Source organism: Lissotriton helveticus, chromosome 6 (assembly GCF_964261635.1).
Source record: "Lissotriton helveticus chromosome 6, aLisHel1.1, whole genome shotgun sequence".
Taxonomy (NCBI): domain Eukaryota; kingdom Metazoa; phylum Chordata; class Amphibia; order Caudata; family Salamandridae; genus Lissotriton; species Lissotriton helveticus.
In genome coordinates, this window is record NC_136067.1 from 769,862,620 (window position 1) to 769,882,647 (window position 20,028).

The 20,028-nt window shown below is 44.2% G+C and overlaps 2 protein-coding genes across 2 annotated transcripts in view; both read left to right on the top strand.

The window, feature by feature from the left end:
- BACH2 (BACH transcriptional regulator 2) overlaps positions 1-20,028 on the top strand; it is a 688,374-nt gene that overhangs the window by 637,977 nt on the left and 30,369 nt on the right. Inside the window, exon 6 of the mRNA XM_078648259.1 lies at positions 18,491-18,697. Within this exon, the coding sequence (XP_078504385.1) occupies positions 18,491-18,697 (207 nt within the window). The remainder of the gene's footprint in view (positions 1-18,490; positions 18,698-20,028) is intronic.
- LOC144761313 (WD repeat-containing protein 20-like) lies at positions 9,584-10,382 on the top strand. Its single transcript, XM_078646753.1, has 2 exons — positions 9,584-9,832; positions 10,314-10,382. Exons 1-2 carry the CDS (start codon positions 9,584-9,586, stop codon positions 10,380-10,382), a joined length of 318 nt encoding a protein of 105 aa, XP_078502879.1.

Here is a 20,028-nt window from a genome sequence, read left to right on the forward strand (position 1 = left end):
TGTTTTTATGAGTGGAAGTGCAAAGCGTTAACAACTGGGCTGGGAAGTGTTTGCTTCTAATTATTTGAACTGCATTTACATAGCCCTTAGTACCCCTAAAGAGGTGTTGAAGGGACAGCTATGGGGGGAGAAAAGTTTGCATTACATACACTCTGGTATTACTAAAATCTACATTTTGGGAGCACCATTTTATCATACCTTTTGCAGCATTATATCTTACACTGTGTGTAATGTAAGTATAAAATAATGACTTACCAATTCACAGTGCTTTCTGTCACAGGCTGATGAACTCGTAGCACTAAAAATACACATCAATTCAATTCAAGGAAGTCTTTATTCGATTATTACATCATAAAAGACATGCATCACAATTTACAATGGCTAAAATACATGTATTATTTATCAAAATAATTTAAAATAGTATTAAAAACAATCTAAGACCATATTAAATCATTTATACAGAACTTCGTTTGAAAGTTATTTTAAAAATTTACAATAGATCCTTAGTTAAATAACCATAGTAAATTTGGGCACACTAACTAATTACACATTTGCACACTGTCAATAAAAGGCCTATGATTTTTAGGCTAGGGCCTAAGTCGAGTTGATAAACCTTGCTCTTAAGATCCAAGCCCAGCCTAAGTATTTTGCTACTCCAATTACAATCACGGGCGACAGATCTGTCTTTAATATCCTACTGGCTGTTGCTGCTGAGCGAGTTCCCAAGCTTCTACAAACTGGACTTAACCACTTTAGTCTTGGGGCAACATACAGCGGGCAAACAAAAAGAAAATGATTTACACTTTCACCCTGCCCTGAGCACATAGGACAGTACCCAGACCCACCCTTACCCCACGCTTTAGTGAACTCCCTTAATGGCAATGAACCGCATCTGTATTGGTGAAATAATTTACGGTCCAGGGGCTTGGTTATAACATCCCAGTACTTTTCAAGACAGGAGACATCCTTCATAACAACAAAAGTACCAATAAGGTTACTAACGGTCAATCCTGAATGTCTTTTTCCTACAACCCAATCCCAATATCGTAACTTCAACTCCTTTTTGGGGGGGAAAGTTGCAGTATCGGGGTTTAACCATAGTTCTCCTAGCCCCATGGCACACAATGTAGTTCTTAAATCTTTGAACCAACCTATGTTAGAGGAGCCAGGAAGATCCCTGACCTCAATGCATGCTCTTGCATAAAGCAAAAGTTTGGGCATTGTCCAAAGGCGGCGCCAGAACGCTAACGGTCGCAATCTGGCTAGGTCCTCCACTGGTTGACACCCAAGATCGTACAAGAGTGGGATCCGCGGTGTTGACTGCGGGAGACCAATGGCCACCCTAAGGAATATGTTTTGGGCAACTTTCAGAGGATCGAGATTGCTGTAGCCCCAGAGCTCCGCCCCATATAAGACAGAGGGTATAACTTTCGTTCCATAAATCTTCATTAATGGGGACAAAGGCCGGGTATAGGAGCTTTTGTGTTCTTTAAGAAGGGCTCCTCCTATCTGCGCATGCTTTAATGCCAATAAGTCAACCTGTTGAGACCAACTAAGGGTCTCGCTAAACGTAACTCCAAGGTAGGTAAACAATTTAGTCTGTTCCAGGGTTGTGCCCCCCATAGTAATCCTAGCTTTGATCGGAGTGGGTCCTCTTAGTACCATGAATTTTGTTTTGGACACATTCACCTCAAGCTCATGCTCGCAGCAGAACAATTCAAACCTTGTCAGGGCCTGTTGAAGACCCTGTCTGGTCTTGGAGATTAAAAGAGTGTCGTCAGCGAACATGAGCAAAGGGATTTTCATTCCAGCCAGGGACGGGGCATCAGTGGGGTGATTAGCAAAATAATTAGTAACCCCATTTATATATAAAGAAAACAGGGTAGGAGCTAAGACACACCCTTGCCTTACACCTTTAGCGACTGGAAATCTATCCGTTACCTCCCCTGGTTTTCCCCAGCGTACTTGGGCAAAAGTTTGTGCATGTAAATTCACCAAGAGACGTACAAGGGGAGCTGGCATACCCAGCTTCACTAAACAATCCCACAACTTTGCCCTTGGGACAAGGTCAAACGCGGACCTTAAGTCCACAAAGGCTGCATAGAGTATACCTTTACCTAGGATAACAGTCTTCCAATAAAGAAGAATGAACCGAAAAGCCTGGTCTAAAGTACTCACATGGGACCGAAAACCAGCCTGGAGTGGTGTAAGAATGTCGAACTCACTGATCCAGTCCTGAATCCTGCCAAGAACAAGGCGGGATGAGATTTTTTGCACCGCATCTATGAGGCTGATCGGACGGTAGTTGGAAGGAACCGACCGATCGCCTTTCTTGTAGATTGGCAGAATTTCTGCCCCAAACCAGGACTCGGGAACCTTAGCTCCAGAGGCCAGAGCATTAGCCAAATGGACTATATAGGGGACCCAGAGATCCTGATCCTGCTGAAATAAATCAGCAGGTATACAATCCGGGCCTGGTGCCTTACCCCTCGGAATAGACTGCAAAATATGTTTTACTTCACTACTCGTAAACTTAAGGGGATCAACCAGGGCAAGACAGGGAATGTCAACCTGGGCACTACTATAGTTCCTAAATTGCTCCTCAAAATAACATACCCACTGATGTTGGCCAACCGAAGCAGGGCTTGGGCGATCTTCCTGGGTTTTACCCCATTTTAAAAGATGCCAGAACTGTTGCATATTTCGAAAGCTGCATGCTTCGGTTAGTGATAACCACCGTTCCTCATCCCAATTAATCTTGGCTTTGTGCTTAGCATCTTTATATGCCTTCCTACAAGTCCTAATTTGGCTATGGTTTTTTTGCTTTATTGCTTTAAACAAATCCCCATGAGTCCGACGACACTCCTCATCATACCAGGTTATAACTTTAGGTTCCCCCCTCCTATCCTGCTTGGAGATAGACTTCACAAACAGCTTTTTCAACTCCAAAAATAGACGTGTGTGAATATTAGTGATTATAGCAATAATATCATCCTGTGACCCACAACTAGATATTTCTTCCAGAGAGTTAGACACCAGGGATCTAATCTCCTTACGTGCCTCTACATTAGCAGAAATTTTTGGCCACCATACCCTTCTCATATCGTTACTGAGTACGACTTCATCCTGAACAGCGTTAGACCTACAGCTCTCAGACCCAAGGAAACTGTGGTCCCTTAGTTCCACCACCAGCGGATCATGATCACTTTCCGGGCGGGTCATGACCACCATATCCACAACTGCAGCCCACAGCTTCACATCGACTAGAATATAGTCAATACGGCTACTGTGTCTGCCGTTGCTGAAGGTATGCCTACCCGTCCTATCTGATCGCACTCTGCCATTTAATGCTCGCAGTCCCTGGTCCAGACACAACCCTTTAATAAATGTTGCGGATTGTGTCCATTTCCCAATCGGGGATAACTCAAGCTGGGGAATCCCCCAGGTCATATCTTCAACCTCAGTGAGTGAGCCATCATCTAAACTCAGGGGTTCAAAACAGGTGTTAAAGTCCCCCATCACAACCGTGTACCCGTCTACAGATGCTCCTGATAAGAAGTCATCCAGGAGGCGGAGGGTTGGAGAGACCCTTCCGCCCTGGATGCCCCTAACGTATATGTTAATCAAAAGAATATTAAGGCCTTTAGAAGATCTTATACTAACCATTAATATATCAGGGCTATCAATTGGAACCTCCTCCACTCTGACGCCCTCATACTGGCGAACCCAGGTAGTCAAGCCTCCCATAGCACGCCCTCTGCGTCCTTTAGTTGCAGGTTTACTGAAGTTTAAATAACCCACAAGGAACACCGATGAGAGTGCCCAGGTTTCCTGAAATGACCAAACATCACCTTGTTGTATAAAATTCACCCAGTCCGGGATACACATACGGGACTCAAGCCCAGCTATATTCCAACTACCAAACTTGGTGCCGTTTGAAACCGCCAGGACAAGAGTTTCGGCCTTAGAGTGGGAGGGTACTACATCCTGTAATAGAGGAACTCCATTATCATCATATGCCAATGGTAAAATAGCTGTAATGGTGGAATTCGAACGTTGGGCAACAGATGGAACCTCTGTGATTTTAACAATATTAACGGGACCACTTTCTACCCCCGAGGTACCTAAAGCCTGCCCAACAAAGAGCCAATCCTTTTCATCCAAATTGGTCAATGGTGCATATCTCCCCGCAGCGATCAGGGACTCCATGCAAAACGTATTAACAGGGCCCAGAGAAGGGAAAATGTTTGGCCGTGGTGGCAAAGAAGGGCACACCATAGGACAGGGGCGAGGTTTTGGATAAAAATCCGAGAGTACCCATGTTACGATAGGGCCATCGTTGGCCTGGGAATTCCAACCTCTAAGAAAGGGTACTACATACTTATTTCTAAAGTTTATAATAACCAAGTCCCCTGGAATATCTTTAGGCATATGGCCTAACCACCCCACCCTACGTACATTTAGAATACAACCATCAATTGCAGGGGGGAGTGGTCTATTTTTTGTAAGCCAGAAAGCTACTTTGTTTTTTAACTCCTGAAGACTTTCAGTCTTCCCTTCTTTAAGTTCGGGGACCCCTGAGAAAATACACACAAAGGGTGCTGCCTCTGGAGGAAGATCTATTCTAGTTTGAGCGCCACTATTTACCACTAGAGTAAAATCACTAGGTTTGTTATACACTACTGGCCCTTGGGTAGCTGGAACAATCTTGGCTTTATGTTGCAACACTTTACCAAGTATTGGCGCTTGCTGTAACAGTGGAGCTGAACTAGAGGCCACCTGACTCGGCCTCTCATCATGGGCCCTGTTAACGGCACTCCCTTCATCAGTCTGACCTGGCTGTCTTGAAACGAGGTTACTTAATCTATCAACCTCCAGTGTTAGTAAATCTATTTTTTTCTCCAAAGGTATGATGATTTCTGCCATTCTTGCCAACAGTTTCACTTCTAAAACACCCAACCGTTCCAAGGACACTGTGTCCGTATTGCAGCTAGGAACAGGATCCAACAACTCTGCATCTACCTGTTTACCTTTCTTTTTGCGTGGGGGGGACACTATCTAAAGCCTTTCTAGGTCTACCGCCACCACGTTTAGGTGGCATTTTCCTACAGGCTCGAACTGCTCTCGCACCTTTAGAGGTGTTCTCCTTAGTGTCCACTGGGTCATCTACGCACACCTCTATGTCAACACTTAGATTAGATGCTGGTGGGGGAGGGTGAACCTGAACATCTGCAGCAAAAACATCCTTACAACCCAAATCCATATTATCCACAACAGTGACAGGAGATGTTACAAGTATGGAATCCAGAAGAGAAACTCCCGGTGAACTAGATTTCCCCAAGGAGACTCTCCGGTCATTATTAATTTTAGTAACAACTTTTAGAAGATAGTTATCTAAGGTAGAGACTCCTTGGCCTTTAGTAGGGTTGTTAACATTAGACATGATTGCCTATAATGATATAGATTCACCCCTAACAAAAGGCAGTGTACAAGGACTTAACAATGAACAGAGTGATATCCTCAGGGGGAACAGCAAGCAATACTAATTGCCAACACAAAGCTAACCAGAGGTTTAAGACTTAGCAGAAAATGCCACAGACACACTTGTTAATATTACCAAAAGATACAAGGGCCGTGGGCCAGTCCAGTCTCCTCAGGCCTATGAGGGCCACAGAGGGCCCGCCCTTTGCCCGGGCTTAGCCCGGCGCACTCCCGCGCGCTCACGCGCAGCGTGTATCATACGCTGGGTATATACCGCGTGAAGCGTCCAGTGGGAGGGGCTGGCAAACGTGCTCAGGTGTCTCCGCTTGCCTCGAGCAGGGACTCCTGGAACTTTGAGTCCCTGCGAGGATCGGCACAGTTCTCCTCACAGCCAGCAACCAGCAACACCCCCGCAGAACAAACGGCAGCAGGAACACAGGTGGGGTTCAAGGAATCAGCTCCTTGGTGAAACAGGCGATGCGGCGCCCGCGAATCGGGTGCGGCTAGGGGTAGCGTTTCTCAGTAAGGGCAGACCTCCCCCTGATGTCAATAGACCCACGCAGGTGACCGCAGAGGAATTGAAACTGGGCACTTTTAAGTTCGTGAGGTGTCCAGTGGGAGGGGCTGGCAAACGTGCTCAGGTGTCTCCGCTTGCCTCGAGCAGGGACTCCTGGATCTTTGAGTCCCTGCGAGGACCGGCACAGTTCTCCTCACAGCCAGCAACCAGCAACACCCCCGCAGAACAAACGGCAGCAGGAACACAGGTGGGGTTCAAGTGATCAGCTCCTTGGTGAAACAGGCGACGCGGCGCCCGCGAAGCGGGTGCGGCTAGGGGTAGCGTTTCTCAGTAAGGGCAGACCTCCCCCTGATGTCAATAGACCCACGCAGGTGACCGCAGAGGAATTGAAACTGGGCACTTTTAAGTTCGTGAGGCGTCCAGTGGGAGGGGCTGGCAAACGTGCTCAGGTGTCTCCGCTTACCTCGAGCAGGGACTCCTGGATCTTTGAGTCCCTGCGAGGACCGGCACAGTTCTCCTCACAGCCAGAAACCAGCAACACCCCCGCAGAACAAACGGCAGCAGGAACACAGGTGGGGTTCAAGGGATCAGCTCCTTGGTGAAACAGGCGACGCGGCGCCCGCGAAGCGGGTGCGGCTAGGGGTAGCGTTTCTCATTAAGGACAGACCTCCCCCTGATGTCAATAGACCCACGCAGGTGACCACATCACTATTCTCCACTGAACCTACCAAGATGTAATTCTGTGGCTCTCCGGTTACACGCAGACCTCTGCAGTGCATTCACTAATAGAGGTTTCATTATCTCCTACAGTGCATTTCGCACTGAGTAACAACTTTTCAATGTATTATTTATTTAGGCTGCCCATTAGTTTTTTATTTCGATACATGATGATGAAAGACCTCAAAAACGTACAGAGGGCCTCAGTTATGTAAATTGTTGCATCGCTGCGACAAAACAGCGAGGCAACAGTTTTCACTGTGCCCTCCTTGTGACAATGGATGTGCCGCATTTAATGTACGGTGCACCATGTTGGAAGAAATTACAGATACTACAGTATTTCTAACATATGTAGGGGCAAAAGTGACATTGCTGGGGTGTGTCTAAAAATAGATGCAACTCCAGCAATGGGCTTTTCACATGGGGGCAAGCCCCATGTGAAAGGGCCTCTGTCAGTCTCACGCCTGCTGTGAGCCAGGTGTAAGATATTGACACAGTAGTGTCCTAGAAGTGTTGCAGTGAAATCTCATAGATTTCACTGCATCACTTCTACAACCCTTTATTGCGGGGCAACGCCCACCCTACGAACATTATACCTGACATGGGTATAATGTAGCTCAGGCCTTTACAAAGTGACACATCTGATTAAATGTGTCCCTTTGTAAATATGGTGCACCATGGCGCATTATTTACGCCGCCACAGTGTCCCAAAAAGTGACACAATGGTGGCGAAAAAGTGTGGCAAGCCTTCAAAAGTAAGGCCCAGAATATTCTGGGGCTTATTTATGAGAGGCTCGCATTGCTAGAACATCACTTTTTCCCCTCCAGTGGCGCAAGCCTCCCAACCATACCCATGAGCGGGGCAAAGTCACCCTGCATGGCTTTGCATGGGCTCTTAGATATGGAGTAAGACATAGCAGCCCAAGTCACTGCTTTGAAATACTTTGAGTCAAGGAGGTGTTGCATGGGCTATGTGTGTGGTTCCCACGCTACACCCATGCATTTTGATGCTTCCCCATATTTGCAAAATCATGTAAATCTGGGGAGCTCAAAAAACAGATGCCTCCCCAGTGGAGGTGTAACAAGGTGAGATGGTTTTATTTCTCCTAGTTGTTTCCTCTTTCCATGTGTTTTGCATTCTGCAGCTCACATAGAAAGAGAAAGACGCCTCTCTGGATTGTTTTTGTGAAGGAAGGTGCCCTTTCCTGTACAAAAACAATCCTGCCTGTGTTGGTGCAATTTGTGCACCAACGCAAGGGAAAAGGACAGGAATGCACCATATTCATAAATACGCCAATTCCTCATAAATTAGGCCCTTTGTTTTTATCTACCCATTTGGATACCCACCCCCACGCTCACTTACCTTTGGTTTGCTAAACACTGTTAATATTATTTCCCCACAGAAAAGATTATTTGCTGTAGGAATTGGGGGCGTTTATAGTTGTCGATAGTGATCGATGATGAAGAGTACATGGTTCTAGAAATTTTTGTCAGAAGGGGGTCCTTAGCCCTAAAAAAGTTTGACAAGGGGGTCTCAGCATCAAAAAGTTTGAAGACCTCTGGAGTAGTGCATTGGAGTCAATTGAAGGTTTTTTAGGCTTTCTTTCTTTCTTTTTTTCTTTCTTTCTTTCTTTCTTTCTTTCTTTCTTTCTTTCTTTCTCCCTTCCTTGCTTTCTTTCTTTCCTCTGTAGGAGTAATGTAATAAATATGTACATATAGAACTACATAGAAAAGGTATACATGTATAAGGAAAATAATATAGAGATTTAAAATTGTATTGCGTAAAGTTCCATATGTGCAATCTTGAGTAGATGTTCCTTTGGTGTATGTATTTGGTGATTTTGGGCCATACGTATCAAGCCTTTTTCCCGTTCGCAAGCGGGAAAAAGCCTTTTGGGATGTATCATCCCAAAAGGCCATCGCAAAATAGGAATCTCAAAATTTGTGATTCCCTATTTTGTGAATGCATTTAATGAATTTCAAATTGAGATTCCTTAAACACTATTCTGGAAACACTTGAACATATTTGGCCTTAAGGAATCGCAAATGACCACCTACTTCAAGTTGGTGGTAATTTGCGATTTCCCTGAAAATTTAACTTTTTTGCATTTTTAGGTCGAGGACCGTAGGCTGCGCTTGCGCAGTTCGGTCCGAAGATTTAATGTTTCTTAGTTAGGGGGCTTGAACCCGTCCCTCTTCTCCATTGGCTGGCCTCGTAAATGCTGGCCAGCCATTGGAGGAGAGGGGCGTCACTCCATTCAAGCCTCGTCTTTTTCGGATTCAGGGGTGTTTTCTTGCTCGTCTTTCTATTTTGTAAGCCCCGCCCCTTTTCTAGTGGTGGGCGTTACACCCTCCCTCTCGCCGAGCTCCCAGTCTATTCCTCCTGTAATGTACCTTTTGCTACCTCTTGTATTTTGTTTGCTCACAATTGTCACTTTTGCCTTATGTAACTTAACATACGTCTGCTTTTGTAATTTGTTCACTAGTAATCTTCTCATGTATCATTACTGTTCCTATTGTGAAGCGCTCTGACGCCTTCGGGTACAGTCCACGCTATATATAAAAGCATTAAATACATAAAAATACCATCACCCCGTGTCGGTGTCTGGACTTGTTAGGGGTAGGTGTTACTGACCCTGATTTGTGCTTGTTTGTAAGCCACACACACGGCCGGCAGTGATGCGCAGACCGGGACAAGAGGGAAGCTAAGGTGAAAGCTTGTTATTAAAAACCTTAGCTTGTAAGCTACGCATCCGTGTCCCCTTTCCATTTCCATGCCTTTATAGAATTGACCAGTGAAGCAAAGTAGATCTGCGCGTGCACTGTGTTAGTGTTGGGCATAGGGCAGGATGAATGCTGCTCCCCAATATGGCGGCGGAGGGAGGACGGAAGGAGATGAACGAGATTAAGACCCAGTTCACCACGCGAGAAGGCCTCTACAAGCTGCTGAGCCACTCCGAGTACAGCCGTCCCAACCGGGTGCCTTTTAATTCGCAAGGCTCCAACCCTGTCAAGGTTTCCTTCGTCAATGTCAACGACCAGTCTGGCAACGGGGACCTGGTCTGCTTCAATGTGGGCCGTGAGCTCTACTTCTATATCTACAAAGGCGTGCGCAAGGTGAGGCTGGCAGGGGTCTTGGGATGCCACAGGAGGTGGTGTTAGAGGGGTGCAGTCCGTGGGGGCGTTCCACCTTGTGGGCGGAGCTATAGTCAATCTAGTGCTGACTTTTGGAGGTTCTGTGCTTTGGGACGTTGTTACCTTGGGCGTGTATCTGTCTCTCTGTACCTTAGTGTGTGAATTGCTGTCGTGGGGTTCTATATGGTTTAGTGGTTGAAGACCTTTAGTCCTTAGTTGTTGCTACTTAGGGGACTGTCTCTTTAGAGATGCAGCTCCTTTGGGAGTTTCTGGACATATGAGCATTGCCTCACTCGCTTTGTGGTGCGTGGTGTGTTCTACCCTTTGGCATGTCTCCTGATGTTTTTTGGGGTGGGGGAGCGGTTGCTTTGCTGTGCATATTTTTAGGGCCTTTTGGCCCTGTTCGTTATAATATTTTGAATTTTTGGTTGATTTTCAATGTTTGGTATGCTGTCCTTCACAGGTTATGATCCTGTCCTTCGCCAAACTTAACCCAACTCCCTCATCAGGGGCACTTGTACCAGTTGTATGATGCGATGATACAACTATGCTGCTCTAGTATTTGCTTCCTTTGGTTGTGGGACTCGGTTACTACCGCCCTTTACTCTTACCATGAAAGCCCTCTTACTTCCCGGTCACCTGATGCTTATATCTGGCTCCGATCACAGGCGAGCACTCTCTACTTGTCATCAACAGCAGGTACAAACCAGTCCGGGGTGGCAGGCACTCTTCATGGTAGGTGACAGAATGCAAATGAGGAGTTTCAGAGGCACAGTGTATTTATTGTTTTATAAGGCTTTATTGAAAAAAAATGATGACAATCAATTTTTATTAATCATTGCAATGTGTGGCTGTGTGTGTGTGGCTCTGTGTGTGTGTGGCTGTGTGTGTGTGTGTGTGTGTGGCTCTGTGTGTGTGGCTCTGTGTGTATGTGTGTGTGTGTGTGGCTCTGTGTGTGTGTGTGTGTGTGTGGCTCTGTGTGTGTGGCTGTGTGTGTGTGTGTCTGTGGGGCTCTGTGTGTGTGTGTGGCTCTGTGTGTGTGGCTCTGTGTGTGTGTGGCTTTGTGTGTGTGTGTGTGTGTGGGTGCAAATGCAATAGGTCTCGCATTTGCAAGATATTAAGCTATTGGCATTGTAAATGACAATGCCATTTAATTATATGTTTTCAAGACCAACACATAAATAAAAATGTCATTTACAATGCCAATAGCTCTAACTTTTGCAAAGGCGAGACCGTGTGTTTGTGGGTGGCTCTGTGTGTGGGTGGGTGGCTTTGTGTGTGGGTGGCTGGCTATGTGTGGCTGGCTGTGTGTGGGTGGCTTATGTGTGGGTGTGGCTCTGTATGGGTGTGGGTCTGTATGGGTGTGGGTGGCTCTGTGTGCGTGGCTCTGTGTGTGTGTGTGGGTGACTGTGTGTGTGTGTGGGTGGCTCTGTGTGTGTGGGTGGCTCTGTGTGTGGGGGGGCTCTGTGTGTGTGTGGGGGGCTCTGTGTGTGTGTGTGGGGCTCTGTGTGTGTGTGTATGTGTGTGTGTGGCTCTGTGTCCGCGAATACTCTCTACTACTCTCTAATGCTCACCTATTGCCATTGTAAATGACAATACCATTTATTTATGTTTTTAAAAAAAAAATGAAAAAAAATGTCATGAGCAATGCCAATAGCTCTACCTTTAATAATGCAGAGACCATTGCATTGTAAATGCTTGTTCAAAGTGCCATGTGGCGCACATACATGACCTCTGGGCTTGTGGTTTTTTGATACATATGCCCCTTTCTTCCTGGAACAAATCGGTCCTGTTCCAAGTCTTGCTTTCTCGGTGATACAAAGCATCTTGAAGGTGGACCTTCTGGCAACGGTAAACTAATGTAGGGTCCTCAAGACAGGGAGATGTGAGCTTGTGGCTTTGCATGTAGGAGTAGTCTGGCAGCAGAGCTCTGAATTTCTCGTTGTTTTTTCATAGTTGATAAAGATGAGCCGTGGTAGAGGCCATTGGCATAATCAAGTTTAGACAGTACAAGAGAGACAGTGGCTTGGACCTTGTGTGGAAATCTTAAATGGGGGAAGATGTGTTGCAGAGTTTTCATGGTAATGAAGCTTGATCTTGCTAACTTGTCTACTTGGGCTTTCATTGATAATTTGGAGTCTATGGTAATTCCCGGGTTTATTAATTCCTTAGCTACTTTAGGAGGTGCTCCCAGATCGTCAGGCCAGGCGTAAAGTGGATCATAATTTTTCTAATTGCCTAATGTGAATATTTCTGTTTTCAAAGCATTCAGTTTGAGGTGGGTCCATGTCATCCACTGATCCACAACTCTGAGGCAACTGAAGACTTTTCAGTTTCCAATGTATTTTGGGCTTTCCAGTTTGAGAAGTGTTTATGCGTCATCTGCATAGTTTTAGCATGTGAGCTGAAATTCATTGATCATTAGTGGTACTGACTTTATGTTGAAAAGCATGTATGAGATGATAGAGCCTTGAGGGACATCTGCTTTAATGAATATGGTTTAGATGAAAATGGGGAGTATGGAAGACATTTGTCCTGTATTGTAGGTAATATGTGACCCAGTCAAGAACAGTCCTCTCTATGCCGCCTTTGTAGAATCTTTGGATTAGAGTTTCATGGTCAACTGTATCGAAGGCAGCTGAAAGATCCTAGAGAGGTAGTGCAGCTACCCAGTTCCTATGTTCCTACTGTGTTTTTAAGGTCATCCCAGATGGCGATGAGGGCAAATTCTGTGCCTCTTCTTGGACGAAATCCTGTTTAGAAGTCGGGCATGTAACTTGCAGTTACCTATCTTCCTTCCAAATGCCTTGTCATCATATTGCTTGTGAATTCAGCTGTTTTTTATTTTCAAAAAGAGCTTAAACTTCTTGAGATGAACATTAAGCAATTGTTGTCCTCATTCCTCACCCATTGTGTTTTAGCTTTTCTTATTCAGACTCATTCAAATGAGTTTCATACAAAAGTGATAGGCTAGTACTTTCTAATGTTTAATCAAATTCTTCATTGATTTAAAAAAAGATCTTTATTTAAGTTTACATTTGAAAATGAATAACAAGCTTTGTTAGTACCTTAATTACATGCTTGCATGAGCAACATGCCAATCGCAACAAAATAAATTCAAGTTGAGGAGCTATCCAGCGCTGTCCAAAAAATAAGCTATCAAACGTGAGTAGGGACTCACCTGCATCTAGCGAGGTGTGATGCAGGTTTGAATATACCAAGCAGCATGTCTTCTACCACAGTGTCTATAAATTACTCATAAGAATTCAAAGCTTCTGTGTCATGATTTGAGTACAATACCCAACAACGGCAGTCTATGGTGGATATCGTCCAACGTAGGGCCCTGTTCCAATAATATGGAATCCTAGTTGACCACAGTTTTGTCCGTACCTGCTTTGTATCTCAGGCGCATTCCATGATGTTATTGATAACAGCTTAGTTTGACTCTCCATTTTTTCCTGTAAACAGTTATCTCTGTTTCTTTTCTAGCTCTGTGAAATGTTAAATTAGTCAGCAGCAATACTAGCAGTAAAAGCAAGACTATGTCATTTATGGCCATGTGTTTGGTGGGCACTTGCAGACTAGTTCAACTGAAAATTCCGGTTTCATTAGAATTTATCATTAATTCTTTCCCTTAGAAAATGTATGTCGTAGATGGAAGAAATTTCGCTGTTCAGTCCTTAAGATATTTTACAGAGTGCACTCTTTCGTTCGGGGAGTATAGTCAGGGGGTGGAGGGGGGGCAGTGGAGAGTGCAGATGATGGAATTATGGCAGTGCTTAATTTGGGCAGGTGGTTTCTGGCGCTTAATTGTCAGCACCGGCTCTATTGACAGTCCACCACATGGTGGCGCTGTTTTTTTAATTGTGAAATGAGCACAACAGCCTCTCATGCCATTATTATGGCTTTGTGTGGCCTGAAATAGTCTGAATTGTCACACTTGTAGGAGTGTGATGGTTAGGTGTTATGTTGGTACTTCCATTGGCAATGCTGGCAGAGTATGGGTGGTGCAGGCTGCAGTGGCCTTCCGAAAAAGGCCCTGACACTTAATTTTGTTTTGCAAATTAAGCACTGATTTGTTTGAAATCAGTGCAGTGAAAGCACTGAGTTGTTTGAAGTATGGACTCACTTCTGGGGTGGAGTGTGAAAAAGTAGCTGAGAGGAACGTGGTTGCCCATTTGCCTTGTCATTCCAGACGGTAATTGTGAGACTTAAAGATGAGTCTGGGAGGAAGGGAGTGAGAGGTGAAGAAACCGAAGGAATGGGTGTGCTGGCGGGTGTAAAAGGCACACGTAATTCTAAATTGCTTCTACCAAGCTCCTAATCTGTAACGTACTGTGACCTGATTTTCTATCACCCAGTTGTGTCTGACACCCTCGGCTACTGTGTCCTGCAGCTGGCGTCAAACATTCCCATTTTTGGTCAGACCTGTGAAATGGGTGTGTAGCGCCACCGTGTGTTTATATTAAAGTAGCACATGATGCCCTGGATTGATCTACGAGGGAGAAGCGATACATACACTGAGGAAAATAGTGTGAGTTTTTTTCACACAGCTGGAGCATGTATATTGAATGTGTGAAATGCACTTTGCATTTATACTCTAATGATGTTTATGTTATTAACGATGACCCATTTTACTTTCTCACAGTTAAAGCTAGGTTGCGTACAGGCTTCCATGTGCGTCCAAGCTTGGTGCACCAGTAGACGTTGCATCTTTACCAGTCTGCAACAAAATGTTCTAATTAGCCGAGTGTACAATTTATTGAGGTATTTCCACAAGATGGTAGGCTTTCGGCTGCATCACAACGAGCTGTCTCATTGATTGAGCCCGAGGAGGTAGCCATAAAAATAAAATACCACCGCTTTGAACTATATCTCAAATGACACTGAGCGGACAAAAATGCCAAACATACTTGCTTCTCTCTATCTATCCATCCTTATCTTCATTGTTCTCTCCATTCCTCCCATGCTCTGTTGCTCCATGTGTTCCCCCACCCCACAGCTCTATCCTGCTAAACCTTTGCACTGATGTTATGAGCTTCTTTTTGGAGACCAGTGTCTCCGACCAAAGTCAAAGAAGTCTTAAACATCAATTTAAATGTTTTATGACCCAAAGAGCCGTCTGTTGGCACCAGAGTGCAGAACGACGCCTAGCACTTTAAAAGAGAGGTGGCTCAAAGTTTAGCTTTAAATACACATTTTGACAAACTTTATTTAAGAAAAACTAGATATTCTGCTTTGTACATTTACTTCAGGAACGGACTTTAGTCTAAGCCAGGTTGTAATGACAGGATTTTCAAGTGCTTATTAAGTTAAAAATCCCTCGCATTCAAAAATATTTACTTTGATAAACTGAAGTCAAACTTTTGTTGGCTAGTAATTACTTTTTTGGTCATGTTTTAATTGGACAAGTTTTGATGACAAAGAAAGAACATTAAAGAAATAGGGAGACACATCAGTGTTTGTGTACTGCTTGCACTCATTATGTGCTGTCATAAAAATTGGGAAGCTAGAAAAATAAATCCCTCTTTGTATTAACAATTATTCTCTGTGTTTGTTTCCAGCTGAATACCCTTATGCCTCCCAGCTATTCTTGTTGGAAATCTTTTTATTTAACATTAAAAAAAATATATAAAACAAAGTACGGAACATCGACAATCAGAAGCTGAGTCAACAAGCACGAATGGATGACATAGTCCCAAAGGAAGGTGGTAACATTCAGGGAACAATAAACAGATAATCACCCTTCCTCCCACCAACTCCTAAAAAGAAAACAAACAGCCAGGGAAGGACGCAACAGGGGCTGTGATCTAGAACCTCATTGTCTAAGGGCGAGGAAGGCCAAGGATTCGGCTTAAAACAGGCTGGAGGCAAACTATTTAGGGGCCTCCACTGGTAGCGGTGAGTAGTTTGGGAGAGGGTGGTTTCAAAGTGGACTGTCTCCCAGCTGTTCTTAAGTCACCCAACTCTCTGTGAGGCTAACAAATGCCTATTTAGTTCTGGGCATGTCCCTGCTCCTGTATAAAGGGTATCATTAGCCAAAAACTGACCTCAGTACTAAGGATCTTAAGAACTTTAGACCAGTTGTTCTGCTCTTATTTTTCTCTAAAATAAAAACATGGAAAATGTCCTTGCCAATAGGCTTGCATTTAGCCTGGATTCTCTTTATCTCCTTGGCTAGACCCAATCAAGCACGTTTCCAGCTAGGACACAGCACCCGAAGTCACATTGTCCACTGCCACTGACTCAAACTAAGATCTTGTTGTCCCGGCTGCCCTCTTGCTGCTGGACCGCTCCACTTCCTTTGATTTGGGCGTCCTCTCCATCCTGGTGAATCTTATGTGGAGAACTGGCTTGGCTGAATCAGCCTTAAATTGGTTCATCTGCTTTTTACAATAGTGCTCTCAAGCTCTGTCTGGCCACATACTGTGCCAAGGCCTGACTGGGGTGGTGAAGAGTTTAGTAAGGTTCCTCCTTCTGTCAGATTAATTTCAACATTTAAGAACAACGATCTGGAGTTTTGATTTTAACCTGTTGACCTCTGCTGAAACAGCACGTTATTTGTCAAGTTTTATATTCCAATTTGATCAGATCCCGTTTCCCAGAGACTGTCTTATAGGTGTAAAAGCATGGATTCACTTTGTGAAGTTGGATACTGATAAAACTGAATTTTTTATTTTCTGTGACAGTCCCTATGCTTGGAGGACCTCTATCCCTCAGCTCTGGTTGCTCCGTAGCCCAGTGTCAACATCATAAAATATTGAGGTCTGGTGTTACCAGGGCCTCTCATTTAATACCCATATCCAAAAACATAGCCATGCTTTTTTTGGCACTAAAAGCCCTTATGAAAATCACATACTTTCTTGTTCGGAACAAGAGGACAGGAGTGATCAGATCGATCATCTTATCTCAAGTTGACTAAGACAGTGCTCTTCCTCTGACTATAACAGACTTTTATATTGGCAAGTTGCAGAGGATCTAAAACATGCCTATTTGAGCCTTGCGGCTGGGTTTCAGAGATTCGGTCATATATCTGAAGCCCACAGTGCATTGCACTGGCTGTCGGTTAGACAGTGTATCTCGTTCAAGGTTCTCTGCTTGGTCCATTGGGCCTACTATCTAAGAGCCCAAAGCTCCTGTTTTCCTTGATTTCACCCTGCCTTTGACGCAGGCTCTTTAGATAAGGATCCCTCTCATTGCTCTAAAGCACTCATTTTCACAAGGCCCAATGAGGTTAACGTCGTTCCGAATCCTTGGGCCTAAAGATTACATTGATCTTGGTCAAACCACCTGCCACCAGATTTCTAGGAAAGCTGAAAACTCTCTGTTTTGTTGTGGTTGTTGCTACATTATTTTCTGTCCTTCTTCTGTGCCGCTATGTTTGTCCAGCTGATGTTTTCCCTCTGTTGCTTGTGAGGTTGTGTTTCCTTCATTTGTTTGTGGTTCTATGCTGTCCCAGCATTAGGATGGCTGCAAACAATAGTTCGTGCTTTACCAGTAGATGAATACTTGACTCATCTTCTGGGCAAAAAGCAAAATGCTAAAATGATGTTTCCAGGGCACCCTGTTTCCAAGGTCTTATATAAAAAGTGTATATTTCAAGGTTTTTTCTCCACTTTATTGGTAGGTAGAGTTTGGCCTGTGTGTAATGTTTGTTATGTGAGCATAACCTCATAGCATGCATAATTTCTTGTTTACCATAAGCTATGCCAACATCATACTATTATCTCAACGGACAGTTGGTTTGAGCATGAATTTGTGGCAACTGTGAAACTGGTTGTGTTTAGCAGCTGTCAGTCTGTCAGGTACACAGGTCAAGTATGTTCACATTTTAGAAGGTGAAAATAAGAGTCTTGCAAGTTAAAAGTGTCATGAGAGTCTCCGTCTTCACACTGATTGCCACTCTCACAGAACATGAGTAAAATCCAATCGCAAGAATTACACTACCTACTCGTGAATGTTTTTTAGCCTATTCGCACATTCCTAACTAGAGCACGCCTAGAAAAAATAGTTCTCTAACACACTTGTTGCCTTTTCCTGAAAACAAAAAAGAGAATTAAAAAGTAGGTTAAAGCTTTTTCGCTGAAGGCTCTTCCCTGAATGAGCTTATGAAAACAAAAATTAGCATGAAAATATTGCAAACACAAAAATTAAAAGTTTCGTTCATTTATTTTAGAATAATTTAAAAATAATAACCACACATTATTACATCAAAAACAATTTTTTGCGCATTCAACAAAATTGTTTTTGATGTAATAATGTGTGGTTATTATTTGTAAATTATTTTAAAATAAATGAACGAAACTTTTAATTTTTGTGCTTGCAATATTTTCATGCTAATTTTTTGTCTGATACATATTGAGGTGTAAATTTGGTAACCTACGCAATAATTTAGTCCTCCCCACTGATGTAAATGCCCTCATGGGAATTTAGCATTACTAATCATTTGCCAAACTCAGGAGAAGGAGTTTTTTTTGTTTTCATAAGATTGTTGACCCAATCCTTTTCCTGTCAAAAGGGTAGCTCCCTCTCTAACATTGATCTTCCCTGAATAAGGCCATTGTTGTTTAGAGCCCATCATGGTGGGCACAAAGTGCACCTGTATTTCTCTCATCTTTTTCTTGATCTCTTTTTGTATAGGTGAAACTCCCCTTTCCCGTTGATCAAATCACAGATCTTCCAAGGAACGACTTCCAGATGATGATAAAGATGCATAAGCTGACCTCGGAACAGCTCGAGTTCATCCATGACATCCGCCGCCGCAGCAAAAACAGGATCGCCGCCCAGCGCTGCCGCAAGCGGAAGCTAGACTGCATCCAGAACCTAGAATGTGAAATCCACAAGCTGGTGAGCATGCCCATGGCTGCATTGTGTCTCTCCCTTCCTACCTCACAGTCTTCTACACCTCCCCACATTACGACCGTCTATATCTCCCCACCTAACAGATCTCAGGGTTCCTTGAAGGCAGTTTTCTAAGATTGAATGTAAGCTTTCAGCTTTATTAATTTAAATACAAGTCTAGTATGGGAAGAATGTGAATAAAATAGAAATTTAGCTTTTTGATTTTTAATTTTCTTTGTCTAATCACATGGTGAGCCAAAGGTTTTTGGGCTATATAATTTCCACTGTCTTTCAGTCAGCCTTGAGCTGTGGGTTTGACATTCCTTCCCATATAAATCACACTGTATGTACTTTGCTTAGTTGAGCGCGTGAATCTGGCTAGGTCAACAGGATTATAGCCCAGCACAAGAACTGCTGGGACAAGTACGTGCGGAGGTGCAAACACTAGACCTTATTTGGCCCTAGCTGTCCAATAACGCACCTAAACAACGAAGTACAAATCCTGTTTAGACCTTATCCAAGAAATCTTCAACCAAAGCTATAAGTACTCAATAAGGCCTCCCAAACCCAGAACAGATTGCAAGATAGAACTCCAAATCTTAGAACAGTTTGTTGGCAGATAGATACCGCTAGCATCCTGGTAGTTGGGGATTTGAACCTGGTCCAGGATGCGATCTTAGACCTCTTCAGTCCAATTGACATTTCCAATAATGCGGACGCAGCCCTCCTGGGAGATCTTTGGGCTGATCATAGCCTTCTCAACGTATGGCGTCTCTTGCATCCGAGGGACCGGGAATAATCATACGTCTCACCGGTTCATGGCCCGCAATCACGGTTGGATTATTTCCTGAAGGCCATCTCCTTGTTCCAGTTCTCTGCGAGACTTCAATACTAGAGGGTGCACTTTCAGACCTCTCCCCTATTGTCCTGCAGGCTAATCTGGGTCTGTCGCAGCCAATTTTCAAGCCCTTGTGTCTCAACTTGTCCTGCTACAACCACCCATGGGCAAGAGCCAGCTTAAATCCACCTGCATGCGTACCAGAGCACAATGGCAGCTCAGTTGACTCTTCCTTGATGTTGTGGGCGGCATCGAAGGTGACCATCAGGGAGCAACTGTTGAGGGATGCTGCCCTGTCCAATAGGCAGAGCAAGGAGCATCATAAGGTCTGAAGTACATGGTGGCAGATAACCTGACCCACTTATGAAGCGAATGCGATTAAAGTTTGTAAAGGTATCCCACCTGAATCTCTCATTCTGGGGACAGACTCAAGCAGTGAAAATGGTTACCCTCCCCTGATTCACGTACGTGTTGGGCATGCTTCCCCAATTAATAACCC

Excerpts from the sequence above, each read along its gene's own strand:
- LOC144761313 (XM_078646753.1), top strand. The coding sequence starts at position 9,584 with ATGGCGGCGGAGGGAGGACGGAAGGAGATGAACGAGATTAAGACCCAG. Across the intron at positions 9,833-10,313 it reads TCTACAAAGGCGTGCGCAAG|GTTATGATCCTGTCCTTCGC; the intron begins GTGAGGCTGGCA and ends TGTCCTTCACAG.